This window comes from Myotis myotis, unplaced genomic scaffold (genome assembly GCF_014108235.1).
Source record: "Myotis myotis isolate mMyoMyo1 unplaced genomic scaffold, mMyoMyo1.p scaffold_m19_p_17, whole genome shotgun sequence".
In the NCBI taxonomy this organism is placed as follows: Eukaryota; Metazoa; Chordata; class Mammalia; order Chiroptera; family Vespertilionidae; genus Myotis; species Myotis myotis.
Genome location: NW_023416321.1, coordinates 29391308 through 29418359, shown reverse-complemented (window position 1 = coordinate 29418359; position 27052 = coordinate 29391308). Strand labels below are relative to the sequence as shown.

General features: G+C 50.3%; 1 protein-coding gene across 2 annotated transcripts in view; it reads left to right on the top strand.

Annotated features, from left to right (window-relative positions):
* Positions 1–27052, top strand: part of ASIC2 (acid sensing ion channel subunit 2) — an 828796-nt gene that overhangs the window by 600326 nt on the left and 201418 nt on the right. The window contains exon 1 of one of the 2 annotated variants that reach the window (XM_036341927.1): positions 12437–14304. The exons of the other annotated variant lie outside the window; for it this stretch is intronic. Within the exon in view, the coding sequence (XP_036197820.1) occupies positions 13591–14304 (714 nt within the window). The 5' untranslated portion in view covers positions 12437–13590. Of the gene's footprint in view, positions 1–12436; positions 14305–27052 lie in introns of those variants that run through there. 2 annotated transcript variants of the gene reach the window in all.

The following is a 27052-nucleotide window of genomic DNA, read 5'->3' as shown; positions in this document are numbered from 1 at the left end:
CACTGGCAGAAGCTTGGTGGTTAATGATAGCAACTACCATTTATTATTCAACACATATTTACCGAGTGCTTTCTATATGCCACGCTCTGTACTAAATGCTTTACATATGTTATTTTATTTAATCTTCACGCTCACCCTGCAAGGCAGATATTATTATCTCCATTTTTCAAATGAGAGAATTAAGACTCAGAGTATGAGGAACTTGCCCAGTTTCCCCTTGCTGGCTTGCACTGGAGCAGAATGGAGACAGTGCTTAATCCTGTTTGCAGAACAGGGGAGAGCTCCAGAGAGGCCAGTGTTGGACGGGGTCTCAAAAGTGAGCGTGCAAGTTCAGCAGGCACAGGAAAAGGGAGGATCCCTTTTGGGCCACCATTCCCAAGGCATAACGTTGCAAAAAATGTGATGTAGAAATGGAAAAGCAAGGGCTTAGCTAGCTGGGGCAAAGGGTTTTGAGGGTAGGAGGTAGTATGAGAGGCTGGTGGGGCAGAGGGAGCCAGGGTGAAGAAGGGCTTTATAAGCTAGGCTTTTCCAAAACTTCCTGGAATTTTCCTCAAGAATAAAGTAGATATCTATACAGCACCCGGGAGCAAATGGACATGGCTGTGGCCCTGAGCAGCTCCTGGGGCTCCTGCTGCCCCAAGCCTGCCCTGTTGCCCCCAGAGCTGCGAGCATCGGTATTGAACTCCCTGTAACGCACTGTGGGACCCAGAACACAGGCCGTGAGCTCTGCAGTCAGCGCTGGGAGCCATTGCAGGATTTCAAGCGGAGGAAGGACACAGTCAGAAAGGCAGAGTAGGGAAAGGATTGGAGAGGGAGGCAGTTAAAGGCCGGGCCCAGTCAGAGCTTTCCATACCAGGGTAAGCTGTCAGCTGTGGACCAGGAGGCCCCAGCCAAGGTGACAGTGACCGGGGATCACAGAGAAGGGGCTTGGGAATGATTTAGGAGGCAGATTCCACAGCCTTTGGTGATGGATGGAATGTGGTGGGGTGAGGGCTTATTGAGAATACTTTCAAGATTTCTAGAGACAGAATTTATAACTGAAATGTCTCTTCTCCTGGGTAAAATTCCAGCCCCAATTTAAAAGGATATGCTGTTAATACTTCACAGAGCAGCACAGACATTGCACATTTCTCTGTATCAGCCAATGAGTGAGTGTGCCAAAGGGAAACACATGCACACGCACATGTGCACATATGTGCACACACATGCACACACACAGAAAAAAAGCTTCAGGGGAAGTTTGCCTTCAGGACCCTAATGCTGAGCTCCTGGGACGCCCCTCTATCGGTCAGAAGTTGGCTGTCTCCTACTGCACAAGACCTCCCAGTCTACAGAACAAAACCCTAAAATGCTTCTGATGGAGACACTTAGAACTGTTTTCTCAAATAAAATGCCATTTTCCTTTATTGTTTCTTCCTGCAGGACAAAAACTGTGATAAAAATTGGTCTGTCGTTGTTTTTATTTGAAGAAACAGAAAAGTGATGAAAACATTTAAATACCACAAAACTTACTTTTATGGAACGACTACCCACAAGACAAACCCCACTGGCAGCAAGGTAGCCAATGGGGAATGTGAAGTCCTGTCCCAAGTCACTGTTTGGCCATCATACAAAAGGACAACTTTGGTTCAAGGTGGTGGCTAGAACAATGGCTCGAAGAGATAGTCAAACCTTCCTTATTTAGACTTTCTCTCCCAAAGAAGTAAGTCATTTTCCTGAATAGCCAGTGTTTCCAGGATTTATGGGTTCCTTTAAGCACCAACTTTTTAAAAAAAATGGAACCATTTGGCTAAAACACCTTCTGAAATATATCCCATCCTTTCCTATATTCTTATGCAAATGATACAGAACAAAATGTAACCGTGGTGACTCAAGGCCATCATTGGAGGTTCCAACTATAATTTTGAGCTAAAAGACTTCAGACTTTTTTTTTTCTTAATGTGTGGAGTTTTCCCAACATGAAAGCGCATCATTTTTTTTTTTAGTCCCTTTATCTGTTTTTACAGTGGATTTTGTCTTCTCCTTTGCTGTTGGGCTCTGGCTATCCTTTCTGCCTATCACTACTCTTGCATCTTAAGCCTGCTTGTTTCTTTTCATAACATGCATCATTTCTATTCTGCTCAGAGCCTGAAAAACAAATAGCCCGGCGCGTTATCAGGATTGTACACAGAGTAGGAGTAGGCAGGCTCTGTGAAAGGCAAGGGCTCGCTCATGCTTAAAGTATGCAATGGGATCTTCAGTGTCTGGGATCAAATAAGGGGGAGGGGCCGGGACAGAGAGGACTCGACATCAGCAAAACCTGAATTTGACCTTAAATAATCCACTTGCTATCTCTCAGCCTCAGATTCCTCCTTGGCACAAATAGAAAGAATAACATCTATTCCATTAGCTTTACTGTGGGGATTAAATGGGTTAATGCATGCAAAGTTCCCGGCATGCCTGCCACATGACTATCCTCAATTAATTATTGCTATTATTATTATTGTTGTTGTTATGGATTTTGTGACATGCATTGTGACTGCTCAAATGGTATTTTTCCTTATCTGCTTGCACCACCTCTAAGCTGGAAAGAAAGTATTATGGGTGCCAAGACCAAGGGCAAGTCCAGCTGTAGTTTGAGATGGAAGCACAGCTGTAGCTGGGGAGAGTGCACAGGTCCTTCATGCTGTTGAGGTCCGACCAGGGTCAAGTGCACCAAACCAAGTCTCCCAGTCAAAAATTGAATTACAAGTCAGAGTAAGGTTTCCAGGCAGAGACTGGGGACAGATAATAGAGAGGCAACAAGCAGAAAGGACACAAGGAAAAGATCACCTCAGAGGCAAATAACAATTTCCCCTTATTGGGAACAGTTTAGCCTCTGAGTCAGTTTTCATTATGGTTCGCTATTTGGTCACAGAGCATCTATCTCATGAGTCATTGCTGAGGGATTGAGACGAAGGTGGGAGGCCTGACAATGCAGGGCCAGCGGGGGTGTGGGGGTAGGGGGGGGAGTCCAGGAGTCAGAAGCCAAGAGGAACATGGTTCAGAGTGGGCACGGTTCGGGGTGATTGCAGACAGCCACATCAGGGCAACATCTGTGAATCATGGTCATCAGTTGGTGGGCAGCATCCGGGGTCGGGGGAGGATGGTGAGGTTGGCCAAGAGGTTCAGGGCTGCAGTGGCCCATAAGCCAGTGATGCCACTTCATAGAGACAGAATACCTTCTGCTTCCAATGTGCCTGCTTTCCAAGCATGGCTTAACTACTTGTCAGTAAACCCTCTCTCTCCTAATTCCCCTCTGGCCATCTTCACTCATATACAAAGAGAGAGGTCAGGCTCATGTGCCTTGGTACTCAGATTACTCACTGTTATTTTATATGTGATTCAACACACTGGCATCCTTGTCCTGTTCATCTTTTAAAATGATCTAATTTTTCAGTGACACAGTATCACCATCATTTGCTTGGCCATTCCCCTAGTGTTGGGCATGTGAACTGTACTTAATGTGTTTTGTTTGTTTCTCTTTCTTTTTCCACCTCTATCATGGAAAGCTTCACCTTTGTACTTTTTCTTTGTTTTGGGGTTATTTCCTTGGGGAACCTACAATGGCGTGGGATTACAAGGTCAAAGGCTATGAAGTGTTTCATGCTCTTAGCCTATATAATAAAAGGCTAATATGCAAATCGACCTATTGGCAGAACGGTCAGTTGCTATGATGCACACTGACCACCAAGGGGCAGACCCTCAATGCAGGAGCTGCCCCCTGGTGGTCAGTGTGCTCCCACAGGAGGAGCGCCGCGAAGCCAGAAGCCAGAAGCCGGGCTAACACCTGGCGAGCGCAGCGGTGGTGTCAGGAGCCTCTCCCACCTCCAGCAGCAGTGCTGAGGATGCCCGAGGGCTCCCAGACTGTGAGAGGGCACAGGCCAAGCTGAGGAGCGCCCCCCTCCCCCCACCCAAGGGCATGAATTTCATGCACCAGGCCTCTAGTTACTACATATTAAGCTTATGAACTCGCCTTTATAACTCAAAGCACTTCCAGAAAATTCTTTCAAATCTAATGTATGTTAGTGCTGCAGGCTGCTGGGGAATATTAGATGAGTCAACATAAGCACTGTTGGGCTAAAGAAGCATCGATTAGAAAGGAGGAAGGAAGGAAGGAAGGAAGGAAGGAAGGAAGGAAGGAAGGAAGGAAGGAAGGAAGGAAGGAAGGAAGGAAGGAAGGAAGGAAGGAAGGAAGGGAGGAAGGAAATGGAAAGGAAGGAAGGAAATGGGAAGTAGGGAAGAAGGGAAGAAAGAAGACAGGGAAGGATAGGCTGAAAACCTGTGGTTTGTAATGGTAGTTTCCCACTCTATGGCCATGTGATGGCACTCTGTGTATAGGTGACTTAGATGTTGAGAGAGGAAATATTTTGTGTGGTCCTCTCTAGCTTACTTAGCCCAGCCTGGCACTGTACCCATGGGTACTTCCCCAAACCTCTTCCCCACCCCTGCGCATGTATATTTTTAGCTCTGCCATGATGGCATCACACCAGAGCTGGAAGAGCAGAACTCCAGATGCACAGTGGATACTGAGAGTCTTGCTTCTGTTTTCACTTCCTTCATCTCCCCAAGGATTTTTGCAAAACTCCAAATAATGCTGCCACCCACTTTGTCTTTTCTCTTGCTGAACTCCCAATTTCTTGTCTATCTAATAATTTCCAATACATTGGAGTTAGACCTGGGTCAGAATCCTGGGTCTTGACACTGTGTCATACCCTGTGTGACCCTAGGCAAGTTACTTCACCTCTCTGAGCCTCGTTTCCTTCATTTGGACAATGAGGCTTAACTCAGTGCCTGACATCTAGCTCAGTGAATGATTGCATTATGTGATCATGGCTGTTATTGTGTTTTAAGCTGTCCTTAAACCCACAGAAGAGATAATAAAATTAGATAAAGTTTCTTGGTCCCCATCTGTAAAACGGGGACAATATTACTCACCTGGAGGGTTGTCATGAAGAGTCATTACTGGTGCATGTAACAGAACGTGGTAGGTACCTAGTTGAGACTCTGTTATTGTGCTTCTCTCTCCTCCTCTGCCTTCCCTTCCCATCCTTTCCCTTCCCTTCTACCTTCCCCGCCCTGCCCTTCTCTTCCTGTCTTCTGTTGGGATCATCACCACTGGAAAAGAATGTACTAAATCCCTCCCTTTCTGCTCCCTACGTGGGTGGACAGGCAAGATAAACTGGGAGCAGGGAGATCCATGGCAGTGGTATGGTCAGGTCGTTTATAAGGAAAAGAGAGTAAACAAACCTCCAGTGGCTAAGACAGGAAAGCTGTGGCTCAGAGGAAAGCAGCCCGGATGGAGGCATCAGACCAATCAACTTGGCCTTAAATCTCCGTGTCACTGCAGAGGGCCTGTCTGCCGGACAGATTCAGGTCTGGTTAGTTAATGCTCCCCATGCGGAGGTGAGAGTCAGGGCAAGATGAAGTCATGGCTGAAAACAGTTGAGGGGACAGTCAAGGAATTGTGAATAAATTCTTAATTGTGCCTAGAGTTGTATATTTCATTAAATCCTATTTTAACCGGATGCCTTTTCGTCATCTGAGTGGATGGTAAGTGTTGGAGAAGGTGATGTGCTTAACTATTTTAATGAGAGTTTTGTTATGGGTATGGGAGAGGAAATTGGGTAGAAAAGCATGCAAAGCTCCATTTCTCTGCTAACTTCATAGCCCAAGTTACAACCAAGACCCAGTTATTCAAGCGTAGACCCAGAATAAGTCAGTGATAAGCAAGGCTGTGCTAGGGGAGGAGGACAGATTGTGGAGATGGCCTGAACATAGAAAGTATATGTCACAGGTCAACAAGACAGCCCTGGAGACACAAAACCCCACATCAGGAAGAGGACATGGATGGAGATGTCCGGGACCACGAAGATCAAGGCCTCCTGACGTGGGGCTGTGCTGACATTGCTTTGTCTCAGATCATGGCTCAAAGGTTGGTCCTCGTGGGAGAGGCCACACAGTTCTCCATGAGCTGGGGTGAAAATGAAAGTGAATGGAGACCTTCTGAGGAAAGCAGAGAGCATGGATGGCCACAGCTGTCAGGCTGTTCAAGGGGAGTGTGCTCCTTTGGCCCCTCAACATGCTGTGCTCACTTTGGCATAACATTTCTCAGGCATTATGAAATTTATCTCTTTTTACCCAGGTCTCCCACTGGACTGTAAACTAAGGCAGGGACCATATCTGAGTAGATGTTGCATTTCCTGTGCCAAGGACAGTGCCTGACATAACCTAGATGCTCCATAAATATCTGCTACAGTCACTACTTTCAGCTAATGACAACCAACTTAAGACCCTATACTCTAGAGCCAACATACTTGGGTTTGAATCCAGCTGTTGGACAAGATACTTGTATGCTGATGGAGGGAATGTGCTGGTGTTGCTCGGTAATGCATATGGACTATAATTACTCTTGTAAAACCTCTGCCTCAGTTTCTTCTGGTGTAGAAGAGCTATAATGGTAGTGCATATCTCATAGGGTTGTTGTGAGGATTAAATGAGTTAATGCATATTAATTGAGCACAGTGCCTGAGTTAATGCTCAGTGTCAGTTATCAAATAGCATTATCATCACCATCATCATCATCATTACCATCATCATCATCATCACCACCATCAATATCATCATCATCATCAGTACCATCATCATCACCACCACCATCATATCATCCCTACCAGCATTACCATCATCACCATCATCATCACCATCAGTACCATCACCAGATCAACTTCCCACTGACCAGATGCAAGTCACTAAACTGTGTGCATCAATTTTCTAAGTTCAATTACATGCTCACTCAGATCACTTTTGGCATTGGTACCTTCTGGTTTTCTCTGTGGTATGTGTTACACTCTATCTAAATTAATTACAGAAACTGCTGAATCCCAGCCTGGCTTTCTCTGCCAGTCAATGCATATTTGGACCACCTTCCCAAACCAACAAGAGCTGTGTGCACAGAGCACTCAACTGCATGTGTGTGTTATAATTGGCCTAAGGAAAATATGACCAGAAAATTAAAACCTATGCAAATCATCATGTAATAGTCTTCAGAGGCAGAGAGGAAATATCTTTGCATTACCTGCTCTTTGAGATTCTCCACATGAGAGCTTCCATCCATCAGTGTATCTACCAAACAGTTAACAAAAAATCTGATAATAAAATGCCAAGCTCTGTGTACCAGCTTGTCATAGTACCCACTGTCCTTCTTGGATGGGAGAGCAGGACAATGTGAAATGAGAAGTTGAGAAAAATAACAGAAGTTAGAATGAGGTGCCAGAGGAAGGCAAGCATAAAATAACTGAAAATATAAGGGAAAGGTGTGAAGAATATGGACTACAATTGCTCTAGTAAATGGTATTCACAGAACGCAACCATTTGTATAAAAAAAAGGGACATATGGTGACTATACACACATATATATTCATAAAGCATCACTATTAGATTATACAACAAATTGATAGCATTTGTTGCCTGTAGGGAGGAAAGATGTAGTAAAATTTACTAAATTTTCCCCCCTTGTGTCCTTTTTGGACCATGTAAATACATTACTGATTGCAAAATGGATTTTTTAAAAGTTATTTCATTGGGTGATCAGAGAATGAACCAGAAGTTGGAACCTGGATTCTAGTTCTGTCACTCAGTATCAATCTGTGTGAATTTAGAGCAAATTCCCTGGACCTCAATTTCCTCCCCTGAGAGTAAAATTAGCTCTTACGTCCAGCTCCCACCTCTCGGGGTTTGCCACTCAACAGGGAGCACAGTGCTTGAGCAGAGCTCCCTCCAGCTCTGGGGAGCGCGAGCCCACCAGCCCTCAATCCCAGACCTGGTCCTTGCAGCCTTTAATCTTTTCTATGGTGCTCGGGGGCTCCTGTTTGCCCTCTTACCCCTGGAATTTAGTGCTGGTGGAGGGTGGGGATGACCAAAAGGGCAAACAGATATCTGATGAGTCTAAGAAAGAGCCCAGAAGAGAAAACTAGGAGAGGCCACGTGCAATAGACTTGAAGTGAGAGGAAAAGCAGTAGAGACGCTGAAGCTTGTGAAAAGGTAGGATGGAACAGTGTCTCCAGTGCCAACCCCACCGTGGGACGGGTGGAAAAAATGAGTGTGTGATGAGCTAAACCCACAGTGGGGAGGTCCTCCTTGCTGTCATTCACCAATACAGGCACCCCCACCGTGACGATGAGACATGTGCTCAGGGCCTGTGACACTGCAGCCACTTCTGTGACCCCAGAGGCCACTGGTAGTACAGGCGAAGGGGGTGTCAGAGAGGACCACTAGGCTTCAGGCAGCGGCTGGGGAGAGGAGAACGGGAAGGGAAAGAAGAGAGAGGGAGATAGAGTGAGAGAGAGCCTTGGGCAGCACAGACACAGGAAAAGAAAGACAGAGAAAGGAGAAAAAGAGAGGTAATGAGATTCACAGGCAGACCCATAGAAGACCACCTCTCCCATCATATCAATGAACTTGAATGTTAAAAGTAGCGTTGATTCATCACTATGAGCAGCAAGGTCCTAAAACAAAGTGCACTCTGCCCTGGCCGGTGCTCAGTGGTTAGAGCGTCTTCCCACAGACCAAAGGGTCTTGGGTTCAATTCCCAGTCAGTTACCTTGTACCTTGGTTGATGGTTCATCCCCACCCTGGTTGGGGTGAGTGTGGGAGGCAGCCAATCAATGTGTCTCTCTTATATCATTGTTTCTCTCCCCCTATACCTCCCCCCGCTCCTTCCACTCTCTCTAGAATCAATGGGAAAAAAATGTCCTCAGGTGAAGATTAAAAAAAAAAGTGCACCATGCATTCTAAGCAGGGACACCAAGAACCCATCATTAATATCCCCTCTCCTCACCCACCCCCTCCATTAAACCCCAGGGGTAAGAGGACTAATAAGAACCCGTGACCATCAGCAGTAAGATCGGGGGCTGCAAGGACCAGGCCCAGCATAACAGGCTTGGTGGGCTTCTCCTCCACAGGCTGGAGGGTCCCTTTTTAAGGATGTTGACATCAGAGATCCCATCCCAAGAGCAGCACATACAGGAGAAACGGTTGAACGTTTCGCCCAGAGAACAAAAGACCGCCTTATTAGGTAGACCACGAGAGCCCCTTCAGCAGTGACGTGCTCTGATCCCATAAAGCATTTCGAAGGGGTCCCATGCGAAAGAAAGATCAAGCTATTTGGTGCAGCTCCTGATGGGTCAATTAGAGAAAGTCACAAGGAGGCCAATTCCAATTTGATGACAGGATGAAGCTTTAAGCACTGCCAGGTGTTCCAGAATAGGCTGGTGGGCCGTCCCTGAGAGGGTGTGTAGAGGGGTTTGCCTGCAGCAGGTCGGGAGCAGGGTCAGGTGGTACCTCGGACACTTTCCAGTGCCAGACCCCCGAGTAGTAGGGCTTGGGGGCAATAGGAACATGGGGGGCTCCAGCGAAGCCTGATCCAGCCAACAAAAGTGTCAGCTCCTAAAATGAGATTATAAAAACATTATTTTTTTAAAAAAGCGCATTGACTTCAATGGACCTCTTTCTCCCAAGAAACTCATTTCATGGGAGAAAGAGCTTATTATTAATGGTGGCGGTCACACGGCAGCATGTGGACTGGCTGGCCACTGGCCCTTCTGCCACTGCACACGAGCACCGCACAGAATGCCAGGATGCCAGGTGTGGAGCAACAGATGTTTTGGAGATAAACAAGAAAAGGGAAATGTTCTTAAAAGCTTATTATTGGCAAATCACGACGCTAAAGCCTAATTTCTTGGTGGACAGGTTATGTGGGTCAGCTCACGCACTGCCCTGTGAATTTGTCTTTCCGGCCAAGGGAGTCTGCCAGGCTGGGAAAGCTAATTCACACGAGCTGTCGTGTCAGCGTGGCTGCGAGAGCAGAGATAGTGTGGGGTAGGGGTTGAGAGCACAGGGATGGAGCCAGGCTGCCTGGGGTCCAAGGCTGCGTTCCTGCTTAGGAGCTGTGGGGCTTAGGGAGAGTGGCTCACCCCCTCTCTGGTAGGGATTCCTCCTCTCCGAAGTAGAGAAAATAATTATCTACCCATAGGATTGTTTTGAGGATTGAACATTTACAACGGTGATGACACATTTAGTGTAAGTCACTTAGAACAGGACCTAGTGCTTAGGAAGTACTACATTTCTTATTATATTATTGTTGTTATTATTATTGTTATTTATCATAATACTTTTTTAATCCTCACCCCAGAATATGTTTTTACTGGTTTCAAAGAGAGAGGAAGGGGGGGGCGCAGAGAGAAACATCGATCAGTTGACTCCTGTCCGTGCCCTGACCAGGAGCGAACCTGAAACCCAAGTATGTGCTTGACCAGGAATCAAACCTGCAAGCTTTTGGTGTATGGGGACGATGCTCCAACCAACTGAGCCACCGGACCAGGGCTATCAATACTTTAGAGAAAAACATGATGGAGAGGGAAAACCTTAGACTTTGGAATGAGTTGGAGCTGAGTTCAATTCCTGCTCTCCAAGCCCCTTGGTTTAACAACTGTAAAACAAACAAACAAAAATCTCCCCTGCAGGGTTGGAGTGAGAAATTAAATACAATATGTTTATGTGTACCGTTCAGTGCCTGGCATATAGAAATATTCAAGCAATCTTAGTTCCTTCCCCCTCTTTGTCACTGTGCCAGGGTGCTGTGCTAAGAGGTAGGAACATAAATGTGAATGAGTGGTAGTACCTGTCCTCAAAGGACTCACATCCGGAAGAAAGGCCTGGACACAAGCAATGCTAAGGTGCTACAAGGGCTATAAGGGAAGTGTCCATCCAGTTACCTAGTAGGCAGTATTTAAAGAAAGAATTGAACTTCACTGAGTTGGTCAAAGTATTGGTCAGGGAGGAGGTGGGGGCATTTTGGGCTGGGTAGGAAACACACTGTATACCTTTGCCATAAAGAGAGCCACTGGTCATAGCTAGGGGTCACCATTCGTCTCTGAGTCTGCCTCTGGATTTCCGGGCCAAGACTCCTGGAGCCCGTGCAGGGCACCCCTTCGCCTCTGGGGAAGCGACCACCTGAGAATTAACAGGAACACCCATGACAGAGCAGACACCCAGGAGACCAAGCAGCATGTGTACGTTTCCACGAGGAAATTTCCAAGAAAGAAAAAACCTACGCTCGCTGAACAAATCAGAAACATAAAATGCCCTAAAGGTTTCTGGAAGACAGAGCACGGGCACCGGAGCTCGGATGCTGGAAGATGGCCCATGCGTGCCCTGCTGTTTCATCAGGAACTGCATGGAGCTCACAGCTTGTCCCACCTTGGCTGGGATACATGTCGGTGTGGCACCGCCCAGGACTGTTGGGACCTGGCTGAGAGCACTGGTGTGTGAGCCATTGTTAGGGGTCCCATAAAACTGGCAGATTCAGAGCCCTCTGTCCCCCAAAGCCCGCTACAGACATCTTCAAAGAACTGAATCCAAAGCAGAATTTCAGCAAAGCCCAATTTCCATAGCTTGTGCCCCAGGTGAATGAGAAGGGGCTCCAGGGGTTGTGTATATGTGTGTGTATTATATGCATGTGTGTTGTGTTTACATATGTATATGTGTGGGTGAGTGGGGATGTGTAGAGCTCAGATGTCCTCTTCTCTGGAGACCAGAGGCAGGGAATTGAGATGCTGACAGGATGCCCTCCAGGTAGATAGGGAGGGAAAGCCCACCCAATGCCTCTCTGACACCAGCTGCTCATTTAACATCTGCCTGAGTGCCCTCCCACCCTACTCCCACCTGCCAACCACCCCCCACCCCCATCAAGATCTCTCCTGGAAATGTCTGGAAAACTTTATCCCATGGAGTCATGAGGCTGGAAGTGTTACCTGTCCCCGTGAGGCCTCAGTGAGTCAAGTATTTGGAAAGTAGGAGTAGACCTACTGCGCACCTCACATCAACATCCATTGGTACCTACCACCCACTAAGTGCACACATGCACGCACACATAGAACATACACCATCATTCTATCCTACACACACCGCACCTACTCAAATGGCCACAGTACAGCATGTGCAAACAAGCTCACATGTATGAGATACACGAAAATGCCTATTCCCACAGACACATGCACATCCCACCCACACTCAGGGCACAACACCCACTCAAATACTTGTGCAAATGCCCACATAGTCGGTGGCACACTCTCACAGCCCACCTCACAGTCAGAAGGGCTCTCACACTTATCTGCACACGCCCGCCCCCCCCTAAACAGACTGCATCCTCTCCATGCCTCTCCCACCAGCCCGCACACCCCAGAACATCTGTACAGTGCGTCCCTCACCCGGCGACTCCGGCAAGCGGCTTCCCGCTCGGTGTGCAGCGGCCACAGTGGCCAGGAATTAAAATGCAGCGAGGAGGAGCCGGGCGCGTCAGCACCGCGTCTCCTGGAGCGCAAGGCGCTCGCCACCGCCGCCCCGCCCGCCCGGAGCCGCGGGGCCAGTGCGCGGAGGAGCAGGTGCTGGAAGCCCAGCACCGGCGTCGCGCGGCCGCTGCCCAAGTTCGCCCGGGGCCCGAGGAGGGCCGGGCAGGCGGGAGAGGAAGGCAGCCGGCGCCGCCGCCACCGTGGGTTTGGAGTCTCGAGAGGAGAAGAGCTCGAGGAGCAGCGAGTTGGGGTCACCCCCGGGAGGTGTAAGCGGGGCTCCGCAGTCCCTGGCACCTGGTGCCCCCGGGGCAGGGAGAAGAAGAGGCAGCGGACAGTGAGACCCGGCGTTCGGAGACTCGAGGCACCCCGGAGAGCAGGCTGCAGAAACGACACGTCCCTCTGGCCAGCCTCTTCGACGGGGGCCAGCAGCCAGCAGCCCTAGCAGGACGCCCTGAGAGCCCCCAGCCCCAGGCGGGAGGGGGCACACGCAACGCAGGGCTCGGGCGCGGGACTTGGGGGAGCCTCAGCCACTCTCGGTGGAGCGCAGCCGGAGGAGCAGTGAGAAGGGTCCTGGAGGGAAGGGAAAGAGGGCAGCAGCCAACTGAGCGACCACTCACCCCAGTACACACCCACCCCAGCCGCCGAGCCAGGGGCCGCGCGAGCCTCTGGGGGCGCTCATTCCCTGGCGACTTCTCTCCCGTGTCCCAGCACCGCTGGGCTACGGACCGGGCTGGTGGGGTCCTTGGGAACGTCCAAATCGGCCATGGTGGCCGAGTGGCTGCTCTCCCGGGACCAGCGTCAAAGCTGGGTTTAGGCGAAGCAGGGGGGGCTCAGTTCAGGGTCCCCCGAGAGACAGGACGCAGGGAGGCGGGCGCAGCACCCGGGGATTGGAGAGGCGGCGCCCGGTGGGGGACCAGGCGGAGGTAGTGACCGGCGTCGGGCTTCCTTCAGGAACACGGGGGCCAGGAAGTCTAGGGAGGCACTCGGGAGAGGCCAGGGGCGGCGGGCCGCGGCGGCGCTCAGCCCCGGGCGGGCGCCCGCGGAGGCGGCATCGGCAGCGCCGGGCGGGCATGCCGCGCCAGCGGAGCTCCTCTCGGGCGCACGCTTCCCTAGCGCGGGCTGCGCGCGGCGGCTGCTGCTGCTGCTCCCACTGCTGCTGCGGACTCCCATGGCGGCTCCGCCCGGCCGGGGCCGCCGCTGCCGCCAGCCGAGGACTGAATGAATGAGCCGGAGCGGTGGAGCCGGGCTGCCCCCGGCCGCGCTCACCGGCCCGGGACGCTTCCGCATGGCCCGCGAGGAGCCGGCGCCGGCGGCGGTGGCGGCGGCCGGGCAGCCCGGGAGCGGCAGGGGCGGCGCGCGCGAGCGGGCGCTGCAGGGGCCAGGGGTCGCCCGCAGGGGGCGGCCGTCGCTGAGCCGCACTAAACTGCACGGGCTGCGGCACATGTGCGCCGGGCGCGCGGCGGCGGGGGGCTCCTTCCAGCGGCGGGCGCTGTGGGTGCTGGCCTTCTGCACGTCCCTCGGCTTGCTGCTGTCCTGGTCCTCGAACCGCCTGCTCTACTGGCTCAGCTTCCCGTCGCACACGCGGGTGCACCGCGAGTGGAGCCGCCAGCTGCCCTTCCCCGCCGTCACCGTGTGCAACAACAACCCGCTGCGCTTCCCGCGCCTCTCCAAGGGGGACCTCTACTACGCCGGCCACTGGCTGGGGCTGCTGCTGCCCAACCGCACGGCGCGCCCGCTGGTGAGCGAGCTGCTGCGGGGCGACGAGCCGCGCCGCCAGTGGTTCCGCAAGCTGGCCGACTTCCGCCTCTTCCTGCCGCCGCGCCACTTCGAGGGCATCAGCGCCGCCTTCATGGACCGCCTCGGCCACCAGCTGGAGGACATGCTGCTCTCCTGCAAGTACCGGGGCGAGCTCTGCGGCCCGCACAACTTCTCCTCCGTGAGTTGCCAGCCCTCCGCGCGAACCGCTCCCTTTGCTTCCCCACAAAGTCAGAAGGCCCCCACTCCAGGGGGCCGGGGGTGGGGGCTGGATACTAGGCCCCTTGCGGTGACATCATTCCGTGACCCACTCCTGGGTCCCCTGTACCTTCTCCTTCCGGGGGTGGGAAGTTGAACACAGCTGTAGGAGAAGTCGCCTACTCTTCTGCACCTGCTTTTCTCTTTCCACTATCCACCCCCAAGTCCTCAGCTCTGCTCCTTATGGCCCTTTTTGGAAATAGCAGGCCTCCTTCTTCAGGGCCTCACCCGCTCTCTCGCCCCCGACCTCCTCAACTCCCGCTACCCCATCCACAGGACTCCAGGCAACTGCACTGGGTCGAAGGCATGGATGAGAGGAAAGAGAAGCATGTCTTAAGTGTGGGCTTGCCTTTGGGAAAACCAACCGGAAGCTCTTCCAAAATGGGCAGGGGCCGGCCGAGGCCCTAGCTTACCCATCTTAGAGCTATGGCTTCAGAGTTCCAAGACCCTTCCAATCAGGGAGAAAACTCCCAGAATATTAACACGGAAGCGGTAGCCAGTTTGGGGGGGGGAGACAACAGTCCCTTCTGCTACTTTTAAAAATGGCTTGTGTCTTCAGCGTTCAAAGGAGTTGAGCAGTGGCGGGCACTGGCGGGCTCTTGCCCCCCGCAGGTGTGGCTAAGGGTCTTCTGCCCTAGAGGAGCCAAAGCTCTGCAGTGGAGAAAGCAGGGGGGCAGAGGTATGGCTGGAACGGCTGGGGCCGGGAGAAGCTCTGCTCAGGATTTGCAAGCCGTTTGCTGTGCTGGTTCCCCCACGCTGTGGGTCTGGATAATGCAGCTGTTTGCACAGAAGGTATCTGCCTTGTGCTGCTTGCCTGGGAGGAGTTTGGGTGCCAAGCCCCAGCATGGAGCGAGCCTGTGCAGCCATTTGTGTGTAAATGCCTCTTAGGTGGGTTTCTGCTTTCCCACAAATGCAGGCAATGTTGGCGTGTGTATTTATTTGTAGTGCTGCCAGCCCTAATGCATCACTTCTGACAGTAGCGTTTCTCACAAGGCCTTTTCTGGGATGGTAAAGAGAGACACCATTCCAACAGGTGTTGGCAAGTCAGGCCAGGCCTCTGATTGGCCGATCAGACTGGTCCTTGTCTAGAATGGTAACCCTGGCTTCAGTCGTGCCCTCCTTGCCTCGCTTTCAGCCTGTTTGTAGAGCAACCCTGAATTATTGTTTCCTGGGCTTTTTCAGTTTGCCTTTAGAGAATACCTACCTGGTGACTACCTTAGGCGATGTCGTGAATATTTGCTTCTAAGTGATTTCTTTAAACTTCACACACAATTCTGAGTTCCACAGAGATGAAGGAATGAGGCTACATAGTGATGCCCTTTGGTTTATTGTTGTTTGACCTCTAACTAGCAGCCCCTAGAGTTATATTGAAGTTCAGTGTTACATTCAAATAGCAGCTCCAGCTCCGAGTTACCCAACGTGGCCCACCAAACACAATTCTGCGCCTCTGGTGGTGGTTTCACAAGGTGTGCAGGATTGCGTGCTAACAGCCAGTTTCACCGCTAACATTCACCAGGTGGTGAATCTGACCTTTGGCCTCCATCTGACATTTCCCCTGCATTCGAATTGAGTTTTGTTCCCATTTAAAGATGAGGCTCTTAAACACTGTCCAAAGCTCAGAGCCAGCAAGTTCAAAGTCCAGCTTTGCATACCATCAAACCCATGCTATAGAAGCCACATGTAACCTTCCTCTCTGGCCCTGGGCTTGTCTCCTATTAGCGGGCCCCTAAGTGGGACTCTTTGCCCTCCCCCATCCTCACCAAATCCCATCCCTCCTAGGAGCGTGGCTGGGAGCGTTGAACCTGGAGCTGCTCCAGGGCTCCAGGCCAGTGGTCGGCAAACTCATTAGTCAACAGAGCCAAATATCAACAGTACACGATTGAAATTTCTTTTGAGAGCCAAATGTTTTAAACTTAAACTATATAGGTAGGTACATTGCTATTAACTTAATTAGGGTACTCCTAAGGCTTAGGAAGAGCCACGCTCAAGGGGCCAAAGAGACGCATGTGGCTCTTGAGCCACAGTTTGCCAACCACGGGTCTAGGTGGTCTTGTCCTTGGCCACCTGTTCCCCGGGCCTAACTCAGCCCTGCAAAAAGCACACAGCACCTGCAGGAGCTACCTGGCCTCAGCCTCCCCAGCAGGTGCAGGTACGGCCACGAGGTGAAGAAAGCAGGGCTCTTCCCACTGGGCAGGCCCTTCTCTTCCCTCCCTGTGTTCTGCTTTCCTGCATTTGAGGAGTCTGCAGGCACACACCCAACCAAGCAAAGCACTACCTCCATTCCCCAAAGGTATGCATTCCTGGGGGCTCAAGTGACCCCTACTGGCTTCCTATCACAGCCTTGTCCTGCGAGTTTCCCGCCCCTTAACGTGTCATGCTGTAGGTTTTTATCCAAGGGCCTCAGAATAAAAGGCTGTACCCCTCTCTCTTTGGAAGCAGCCATTTCAGGGGAGCCCTAAATACATAGTGGACCCATGAGGAATACTTTTCTCTAACCGCGCCACCCTGTCTCAAGCCTTTGTCACCTTTGGTGGAGTGGTACTATAGTGTAGTGGGTAAGAGCTGAATGAATGCTCAAGCTGCCCTGATGTTTCAAATGCTGAGACTGCCACGTGCTGTGTGTCCTTGGACAAGTGACTTGATCTCTCTGTTCTTTAGTGTCTGCTCCATCTAGTGGAGGTAATAGCAGATACACCATATTAGTTGTTGCGTGTGTGTGTGTGTGTGTGTGTGTGTGTGTATGTGTGTGTGTAGATATAGATAGATAGGTGTGTATACCGTGCTGGGCCCCCATAAAAATGTTGCCTTTAAATGGCACTGGCCTCCTATCTGACCTTTGGCCTCCAACTCGGTACTCTGCAATCTGCATCCATCCTCCGCACTATTGACAGAGTGGTCTTTCTAAAGCTCCACTCTGAGCATGTCATCTGTTTTCTAAACCCGTCAGTGACTCACCTGTCCTCAGGTTGAGGCCCAATTCCAGGGGCCCTGCACCTGGGCCCTGCCGTTTCTGTTGCTGTGCCCTGTCTCATACGCATACGCAAGCTCTGCACACGGCTTACAGCAGCTGGACCCGCTCCTCCAGACTCTATGCCCCCCACTTCTGCTGCTTTGTTAATCTGGGGACACTTACTTCAACACCCAGCCCTGCGGATGTTTCCTGGCCACCCCTCCCTTCTGCCCTCATCACCAAACAATGGATGCCTTCCTCTGTTCACCCTCCAGAGCCCTGTTTAGGTGTCAGTCCTCACATGTGTGTATGTCATCACACCTGCTGGCCTGTGTCTGTCTCCCTCTCCAGCCCAGCTAGCAATTGGTCTGATTCTAAGTGCTCGGTAAACGTCTGGGGAATGAATATCTTCACCAGGTACCCCCAGGTGTTCTTGTTGTCCTGGGTCATCTGCTCCAAAGCTCATGGCTTAATTTCTCCAGGAAATAGCAGTGGATGCATTTCTAATGAGTAAATGCCCAAACAATTTGGGCGCATTTATTCCTTTTTGGGACAAAGGGGGAACAAGATGCCGAGCAACGCCCCAAACACCTGTGCTTCCCAAGCCCTAAGAGGACTAGTGCCACAGGCGAGGAACGGGCTCCCGGGGGACACCTCTGGGGGAGTGTGCCAGCTCTCCCCAAGATCTCACTCCGTTCAGTAGACGCGTGGTCTGGAAACAAACTCAGCAGGAAGAGAAGAGCATCTTGGAGAGGCATCTGCTGAGTTTTATTGACCAGGCCGGCTCAGGGTGGGTTTCCATGCAGCTCCTGTGTGTTGCAGCTGTGCAAGGGAGTGGAGAGTGGCTACAGCGTTTGGACAGGTTCAAGCCTGGGACTAATGAGAGGACACGATCCTCTCATGACAAAGTCATGTGCAAGTCCCAGCACAATTATAGCCAAAGACTATGGTTGTAAGCTTGACCTTATGGTCCAAACTTGTGGTCCCACGTGGCTGAGTGATATGGGCTGTGGAAGGTGCAGCAAGTAAACAAAGCTTGATCAGGTGTATGTAATTGAGAAGATTCGAAACCCATGAGAATGTTGTCAACATCTTGACCAGGGGTCCTCAAACTACGGCCCCCGGGCCACATGCAAATACAAATATTGTATTTGTTCCCGTTTTGTTTTTTTACTTCAAAATAAGATATGTGCAGTGTGCATAGGAATTTTTTCATAGTTTTTTTTTAAACTATAGTCCGGCCCTCCAACGATCTGAGAGACAGTGAACTGGCCCCCTGTTTCAAAAATTTGAGGACCCCTGATCTTGACCATACCCTTACTTTGCCTCGTGGAATCTGGCTATAAAATAAAGACTCGGCTTGAAGGCCGGGGCGCGTCTCTCCATCAGAGAGGGCAGCATCCCACCCAGTCCCAGCTTTCTTCTCTTGTCTCTTCTTAATCCTTCACCACCCCCTCTCAGGCTCACCGAACCTGGTTGTGCTGGTGTGGCACATATGGTGCCCAATGTGGGGCTGAGTATGGGGAATAGGGGCCTGAGTTCAGGGAACTGCAGGTTCACCCATGGCCGTTCCAGCTTGGCACATAAGGGTTAATCACTCAGCACTCAGACAAGCAGCTCCATCTCTGATTTCCCGTGTTGTTTCCCTGGTATCAGCCCTAGACCTCGGGCTCTGCACACTCTGACCCTTCCGGATTTTCTGGGGGGCAGAGGAGGGCAGTCTTCCCAATAATTGGGCAGGATGCAGAGCTGTGAGGCCATTCTATCTGGGCACTGGGGCCTTGGAAGAAGGACTGAGGTGGGGACGGGCCAACAGAGGCCAAGCAGTGTCCACTGTGAGAACAAAAGCAGTGCCCCTCTCTGGGACGAGGCATCTTCAGAGGAAAGTGCCAGGCAGACCTAGTTCAGGGCTACAGCTCTGCCCCTTACTAGCCCTGGATAGACACTTAACTCTCCAAGCCTCAGAGAGCTGGGAAGAAGATAACATGTATACAGTGACTGGCCCATGCCTGGACAGCAGTAGGTGCTTGATATTCAAGAGCTATTGTTATACTTTGAAGAAAGAGATCGACACAGAAAGAGTCTTTGCATCTGGTGGTAGCAGTTATTAATCACTACGATCAGTGTAATTATTGTATCTTGTCATGACCTAAGTGGGGATATGCTCATTTCCTGGTACATTTATTCAATTAATCAGTGTCTGTTGAGTGTCATCTATATGTTAAGCTCCCTACTAGCCGCTGGGAATGTAAAATCTAATAAGGCTTGGTGTGGTACATAGTATTATTGAGGAATGAGATGTGTGAACAGTTGCTAGGAGTTCACAGGTGCTCTGTGGGCTCAGAGGGGTCCCCATATCAGATGAGGAACTCTGGTGGCTTCTTGAAGAGGTGACACTGGACCTGAGTCTTGAAGTATCAGTAGTAGCTGCAAGGTGGAGAAGGAGGGAAAGAGACTTCAGGGAGAGGGAACAACACGTGCCAATAAGTACAGGGGTCTGGAACAATGAGGGTGAACACAAGCTTTCTAGGCCCTGAGGGTAGTTCAGGGCAGCAGGAGGGAGGGCTGGGTGGAGTTGAGGGATAATAATGAATGCTAGGATGGACCCCTGGAAGCCAAACGGAGCTTTTAAACTTTGTGGCCAAAGCTCTGACTTCCTTCCTACTGGCTGTTATGGGCTGTGGAAGGAGAGACCTCATCTCTATCCCAGGCCCCCAACTGCCACCCCCATGCCTCACTCCATCAGCGGCCACTCCTCCCTATACCTTTCTCCCCTTTTCTACCCCCATTTGCAGGGATCGGCCTGGAGTACAGATTTTGGACTAGTCATACGTTAAAGACAAGGGAACGGCACTTGGTTTCATCAGACCTTGTCACAGCAAGTAGGCTGGCTGGTTCGAGCCAGTGACAGAAAACAAGACATCATTTCAGCAGCATACTATGCTTCCAGTCAGCAAATTCTGTTGAAACGGTGCTAGCCCAAGAATTGCAGCAGTTGTGAGAATGGATGTCTTTAAGGGGGCAAGAAAGATACTTTTCCCTTTAGAGAAAGACGAGTAAACGAGCTAATACATGTAAAGTGCTTACAGCCTTTCCTGGCAACAAGCAAAGACTCAATAAAAGTGAAGTATTTCTGTTATCATTACTTGCAGTGAGCATTTCCAGTGAAGGACCAGATCAAATAGCACTGGGCGGCTGTTGGGCCAGACCCAGGCTGGGCATGTTTTATGCCATGCCAACTCTCCCAATAGCCTTAAATGCTTGTGTGATTATCCACATGTTACAGATGAGGGAATCATGGATCAGGGAGAGTCTGTAATCTGCCTGTAGTCACAGAGCCAGCCGGCGACGAAGCTGGGGTTTGAACCCAGGTCCTCATGATGGTGAAGGGTCGTGCAGCTGGATGCACAGCTGCACAGCTGGATGAGGAAGGAGGGACATTGATGGGAGGCGGGACGTGTGCTGGGAGGACCAATCCAGTCTCAGTCCTGCCCTGACCCGCCATGTGACGGCTTCAGGATCTTCCTCTGTGAAATGAGGACATGAGCTGAATGATCAATGGGACTCAGCTAAGAAGTTCTCTGTCCAAGTAAGCAGTCAGGCGGAGATAGGGCTTCACTCCTACCGATGGCCTGAGCTCTTCAGCCATCCATTTCTTTCCTTTGCCCTCCTGAAACAGTGACTGAGGGGGGGGGAGGGGGAATGTACAAGTTATTGAAGTGCTAGAGACAGGATGGTGATTAAATAGACATTTGTACGAGGAACGTGAAAGGACCTGCACCCATTCTGTGACTTCGGGGAAATTAGTCTAGGGAATCAAATGTAAACTCTGCTCAGGTCTGCAGATATCCAAATTGACCAGCGCCAGGCTGATTCGAATAGTGGCTATTTGGGGGCCACGGTGGCTGGCCAGGAAGGCATCCGTCAGATGTCTGCCCAGTCGAGAAGGGCTGGAAGAATGAGGGGGCTATTTGCTTCGTGCTTCGGTTGCTTTGATTCTCCTGAGTGATTTGCTTGGATCAGCTACTCGGAGATTCAATCAACCAGTGCTCATTGAGCGGCTACTGCGTGCCAGGCACTGGGCCACAGAGACAACCATAAATTCTCTCTGTTTCTGGTAAATAGGCTTGTAAAGGTCATTGTGCTTCGGCCGGTGACTGGGTCTATCAGGAGCTGCCCATCCTACTGGGCGTAGGGCCCGCCTAGGATTTGTACAGGACACCTGTTAAGTAAACAGTCACATCAATTTCACCAGAATCGAATGGGTGTTATGGAACCCATTTTACAGGAAAGCAAGGCTCAGGAAGATATAAAGTCGTAGCTTAGGGGCAGTGACGATTCAACCAAAGACCAGTCCAGCGCCAAAGCCAGTGTTCTTTTCTGTGACACCATTCTGCCAACACTCAGTGATTCTGGTGAACAAACCCTTCCCTTGAGGGCGTCCCTCACATTATTTTGCATCTGAACTCATGGTTTCTTTCACTGCACTTTGCTATAGGAAGGCATTTGGATTCCAAGGCCTACAAGTCGGAGAAGGAAAGGCCGTTCCTAAGACGATAGGATCAATGATGGACAAGTCCCTCTTGCTCCATCCGCCAAACATCTGGGTAGAAGCAGACTTACGAAGGGGAGTCTACTCAAGATCTGTGGAAGTTTTAATTCAGCCGTCATCTGAGCTAAATGGCCATTTCCCTCCTTTCAAGGACATTGGTAACTTAAGTCCTGGCTAAGGAAATGTTGCCAAATTGAGATCCAGCTCAGGCCTGTGCTAAGAAATAGATGACTCACTCGTAATTGGAACATGAATTGTTGATAAAACAAATAGAGGCCGCTAACATACTGGGCAGGTTTGTTCTCCTGAGCATGTCAAATATCTCCCCTGACACCACTGTTTAGACTATTAAATTGCTCAGTAAATTGTTTTCTCTGATTTCACACACATTTATTGAGCTCCTGCTCTCCGTCAGGCACTTCGCGTTCATTAGTTTATTTCAGCCCGACAGCAAGAAGACGGTTTTCTTTTGTTCCTGGTAGCCGTGAGGAAGCTGATGGGCAGACTGGTGCAGTGACTCGCCCAAGGTCATGGACAGAAACCCTGATCTTAGGGTTGCAAACTCAGAGCTCTTTGCATTGCATCACAGTTATTATGCAGAGAAATCCCAGTGCAGTAGAGTGTTAATTATTACAGTGTGCATCACCTCATTCTGTCCCCACAACAGTGGAAGGTGGTTATTGAACTCCATTGTCTGCCTAACTTCAGAGAGGCAGGATCCATGAGTCACTGGCATGGGAACAGCAGACAGCTGGAATTTGGAGTCAGGCCTCTTAAGGCTCCCATATACCTTTTCTTCCCCTGCAGCTCCTCTGTTCCTGCTCAGTATGGGCTGGAGGGATTTTACCTGCCTTGGGAGGTTTTCTTAGGGCAAAAGCAACAGGCTTATGAGTTCCGTGCAGAACAGAGTCAGTGCTAAAACTGCTGAGAAGAGGCACTGAGGCAAATGTTGAGCTCCTTCTTGATCTTTTGCCCGGAGACCTGCCCTCCTTCCTAAGCAGGTCTGTTCCGGCACACTCCACTTGGCCTGGCAGGAATGCTTCTCAAATGTTAGCATTCCTAGTTTCCTGGGCCCACCAGGGAGTTCCTGACTCAGTAGTTCTGGAACTGGCCTGAGATTTGCATTTCTAAAAGCTCCCCCATGAGGCAGATGCTGCTGGTCCATGGGCCACCCTGGGGGAGGCAAGGCTATGGGCTCCTTAAAGTTCCATGAATGCTGAGAAAGGATCCATAGCCTCGCTCAGTCATGTCCAATTCACTGGTTCTGTACAAGTACAGGTGAAATGAGCATTCTAGAATGAAGCAAGGAATGGCACCTGGGGGAGGAGTGCTGGGCTCCCTAGTGAAACCAGGAGAGTGGGCATGACAGGCATCACCGTTCTGGGGAGCAGCCTTCATACCACATCAAAGCAGGGTCTACAGAGGGGCCATGGGCCTAGCCAGAGTGTCAATCAAACCAAAATGCTAAAGCCATCTGGTAGACTGAATAGTGGCCCCTCAATGGTAGCCATGTCCTCATCCCAAAACCCTGTGAATACATTGCCTTACATAGCAAAAGGGACTTTGCAGTGTGATTAATTTAAGGCTTTGAGCTGGGGAGATTGTCCTGGGTCATCTAGTGGGCCCCACGTCAGCACAAAGGTCCTTATAAGGAGGCAGGAGAATCATATCAGAGAAGGAGGTGTAACCACAGAAACAGAGGTCAGAGTGATTTGAAGACACTGCATTACTGGCTTTGAAGTGGAGGAAGGGGCCATAAGTCAAGGAAAGCAGGCAGCTTCTAGAAGCTGGAAAAAGCAAGAAAACATTCTCCCAAGAGCCCCCGGAAAGAACACGGCCTTGGCGACCACCTGATTTAGCCTTTTGACCTCCAGAACTTGAAGCTAGTACAGTGGGGCCTTGACTTACGAGTGTCCCGACTAACGAGTTTTTTGAGATACCAGCTGTCTCTCAGCCGATTTTTTTGCATTGAGTTGACAGAGTAATTTAAGTTAACGAGCTTCTTAACGAGCTCGGTCTCAGAACGAATTTAACTCGTAAGTCAAGGCCCCACTGTACATTTGTGTTGCTTGAAGCTACTAAGTTTGTGGTAATTTGTTACAGCATCAACAGAAAACTACTATGAGCCTCATCTGACCTATTAAACACTCTCTTCTACACACCTGATTTTACATAGCCAGGCTGGGTAGGTTAGGATCAGGGTCTGTCCCAAAACCAAGAAAATAGAAGAATCCATAACAAACATGCTTAAGTTAGGTTTAAAAATAGTCAATGTGGGAGTGTTTTAGTCATCCTTACATTCATGCAAGATTGGGAATTTAGACCCCACTAACTTAAAAGGAAGGTGGTTGAAGGAATAGGAAGAAGTGGCTTTAGGAGTCAGAGACTCAAGTTCAAATCCCAGGTCTGCCAGGTATGAACTGGGTGGCTATTGGGGAGTTGCTTACCTTTATTAAGACTTTCCTTATTTATAAATCAGAGAGTATGCCTTTCTTACAAGGTTCTTGTGAAACTTAAAGATAATATATTAACCCATTAAAATGATTTATTGAGGCCCTGGCCGGGTATCTCAGCTGGTTATAGTGTCAACCCAGTATGCCAGAGTTTCAGGTTCGATTCCCAATCAGGGCACATACATACATGAAGCAACCAATAAATGCATAAATAAGTGGAAAAACAAATCTCAATCTCTCTCTCTCTCTCTCTCTCTCCTCTTCCCTTCTCTCTAAAATAAATAAATAAATAGATAAATTTTTAAATTACTTATTGACGGCCACCCGTGTTATAGTCCTGGTTGACAAAAGATGGGTATACATAGAGAAAGCATTCCTGCTCTCTAGATTATAAAGGCACAGACGTCTAGGTGCTAGAAAGTGAGCTATCACTGTCATCCTCCTCACCATTAATAGGAGACACCTCTCACTTCTGTCCAGGAAGACTTCTGGGCCCTGGAAGAGTAGTGCATTCATGGTGGCCTTCTGTCTATTGTCACAAATCTAACCAGGAACCATCATGTAGTTTTCATTTCACACTCTATGGGTAGGGCAGAGCCTTTTAGGGTTTCTTCCTCCATCCAGTACCCTGACCAAAATAAAAATCAGAGATGGAGATTGAGTTACTCAAGGTCACCAAAAGTCATGGGCATTGCCCTGATAACACCAAGGTTTCGGGTTCAATCCCTGGTCAGGGCACATACAACAATCAACCAATGGATACATAAATAAGTAGAACAACAAATCAATGTTTCGCTCTCTCAAATCAATAAACTAAAAAGATTTTTTAAAAGCCACTGGGAAGCCTGAGGTGCACTCTGAGCTCAAGCCCACAGAAGATGTTTGTACATGGCTGCGGGGTCTGCTGCTTCCTCTGTGACCTCACCCTTTTCTGAAACATGTGTGCTGGCCATCCCTTCTGGTGCCAGTGGCGTATCTGATCTGACCGTCGTCACTGCTCTGAAAGTGAAGGGTTTAATCTTCTCTTGGAACCCCTCCCAAGGAAAATTATTTTCCTGCTTTGAAATGGCATGGGCATCCACTGTGAATCACATCTATAAATCTAAGCCTGCTGCTCGGGAAAGCAGATGAGGTCCGATTCGGCGTCTCAGCACAGCCTCACAGAGCAAATGATGGCAAGAATTTGATTTATAGAAGCACCTCAAAGGCTCCGGAGTGAGACGCGTGTTTATTCACTTTATTACCGTTTATTTTACACTATCTCTTTACGCTCCCTGCACATGGATTCGACAGACTATTTGGATAGATGCGTATGCCCGGCCAGTCTGCACAGCCCTGTTGAGAAGCATGGCTCTCGTTGGCCATCCCGCCAATAGCTGGGGTTTGGGGTCCTTATGCCGGTGTTGGGATGAAGCCCAGATGTGACAAACAGGCTCGAAGACTGTGGCCCAGAGTTCTTGCTTGCATTGCCCCAGCTCTGCGTTTGTGCGGTCCTCGGTGCGGGTCTCCAGCTGCAACCCTGGGATCGCACAGGCAGGCTTGATTTCGGATTCAGAAGCCTCAGAACAGCTGGGGATAGTTAACGTGGCTATAATTACATTACATTTCTGACAGTATGCGGAGTGAGAGTCTTTTCTGTTGTTGTTGAATATTCGATGAGCATCAGATATTTTAAGTAGCCAGGGAGACACGGCTGCATGTTTTACATCCAAGTGGTTTCATTTTTAAAATTCCAGCCTGGGTGAGTGGCTCAGGCTGCAACCCCTTCTTACCTTGCCTTTGGAAAGGCAAGAGCCACGCCCCTTGGGCTGTGGCTGCGGAGGGGAGTCAGGAGAGCTGTGATGCTGAGAGAAGAAGGGTACAGGCAGGAACAGTGGGCGCCCCTGTGTGGCAGGAGCCACGGGCAGTCTGGAGCATCATCCCAGCTCCCCTCCCTATGGCACCACCCCAGCCTCGACGAGAAAGCAGAGGCCAGAGGGCAGACAGACAGAAACCTGCTGAATGTGACTTTTCTAATAAGTGTTAGAGCTGGGGTCAGCTCAGGGCTCCACCAAGGCACTTCTGGCCTCTCGGGTACAGTGGTTGGTTGGTGTCAGGAGGCGGGTGGGGACAGTGGAAGCAGGATGGAGGCCCACCTGCTCTGCTCTGTGCCTCACACCTGTCTTCTTCAGCCCTCGGGATGGTACTTGTGGGGACAGCGCTGTCGTGCCCATTTAACAGACGTGGAAACCAAGGCTTATGGGGTTAATGTGGGAAGTGGTGCGATGAGGAACCTGCATCTGATGCTACTGCATTTGAATATTTAATTTTCTGGCTATTAACCTCTGGCTACCTCCCTCCCCTGACCCCTGCTCCGAGGATCTCAACCAGCCAGTGAGGTAGGAAACTACCTATTACTCTCCCCACTTTCCTGGCGTCAGAGGCTCATGGTCCTGAGTCACCCAGCCAAGTCTCTTAGGAGCAGCTCTTTTTTCAAGGAATTTTTCAGTGTCCATGCCCTTGCTCAGCTCATCCCCTTCCCCCGGATTAAGCCCCCTCTCCTCTACACAGCCCTGTGCTTGTATCTGCACACACTATGCCTGGAGGGGTGCCTGGGGTGTGATAACAGGCTGCCCCCGAGGAGGGGCCTGAGAGGATGCAGCAGGGTGGGTGGGGAGGAGCCTAGCGCCTTATTCTGCACCTTTTTCTATGGTTTGAATTTTTCAACCGTGTGAGT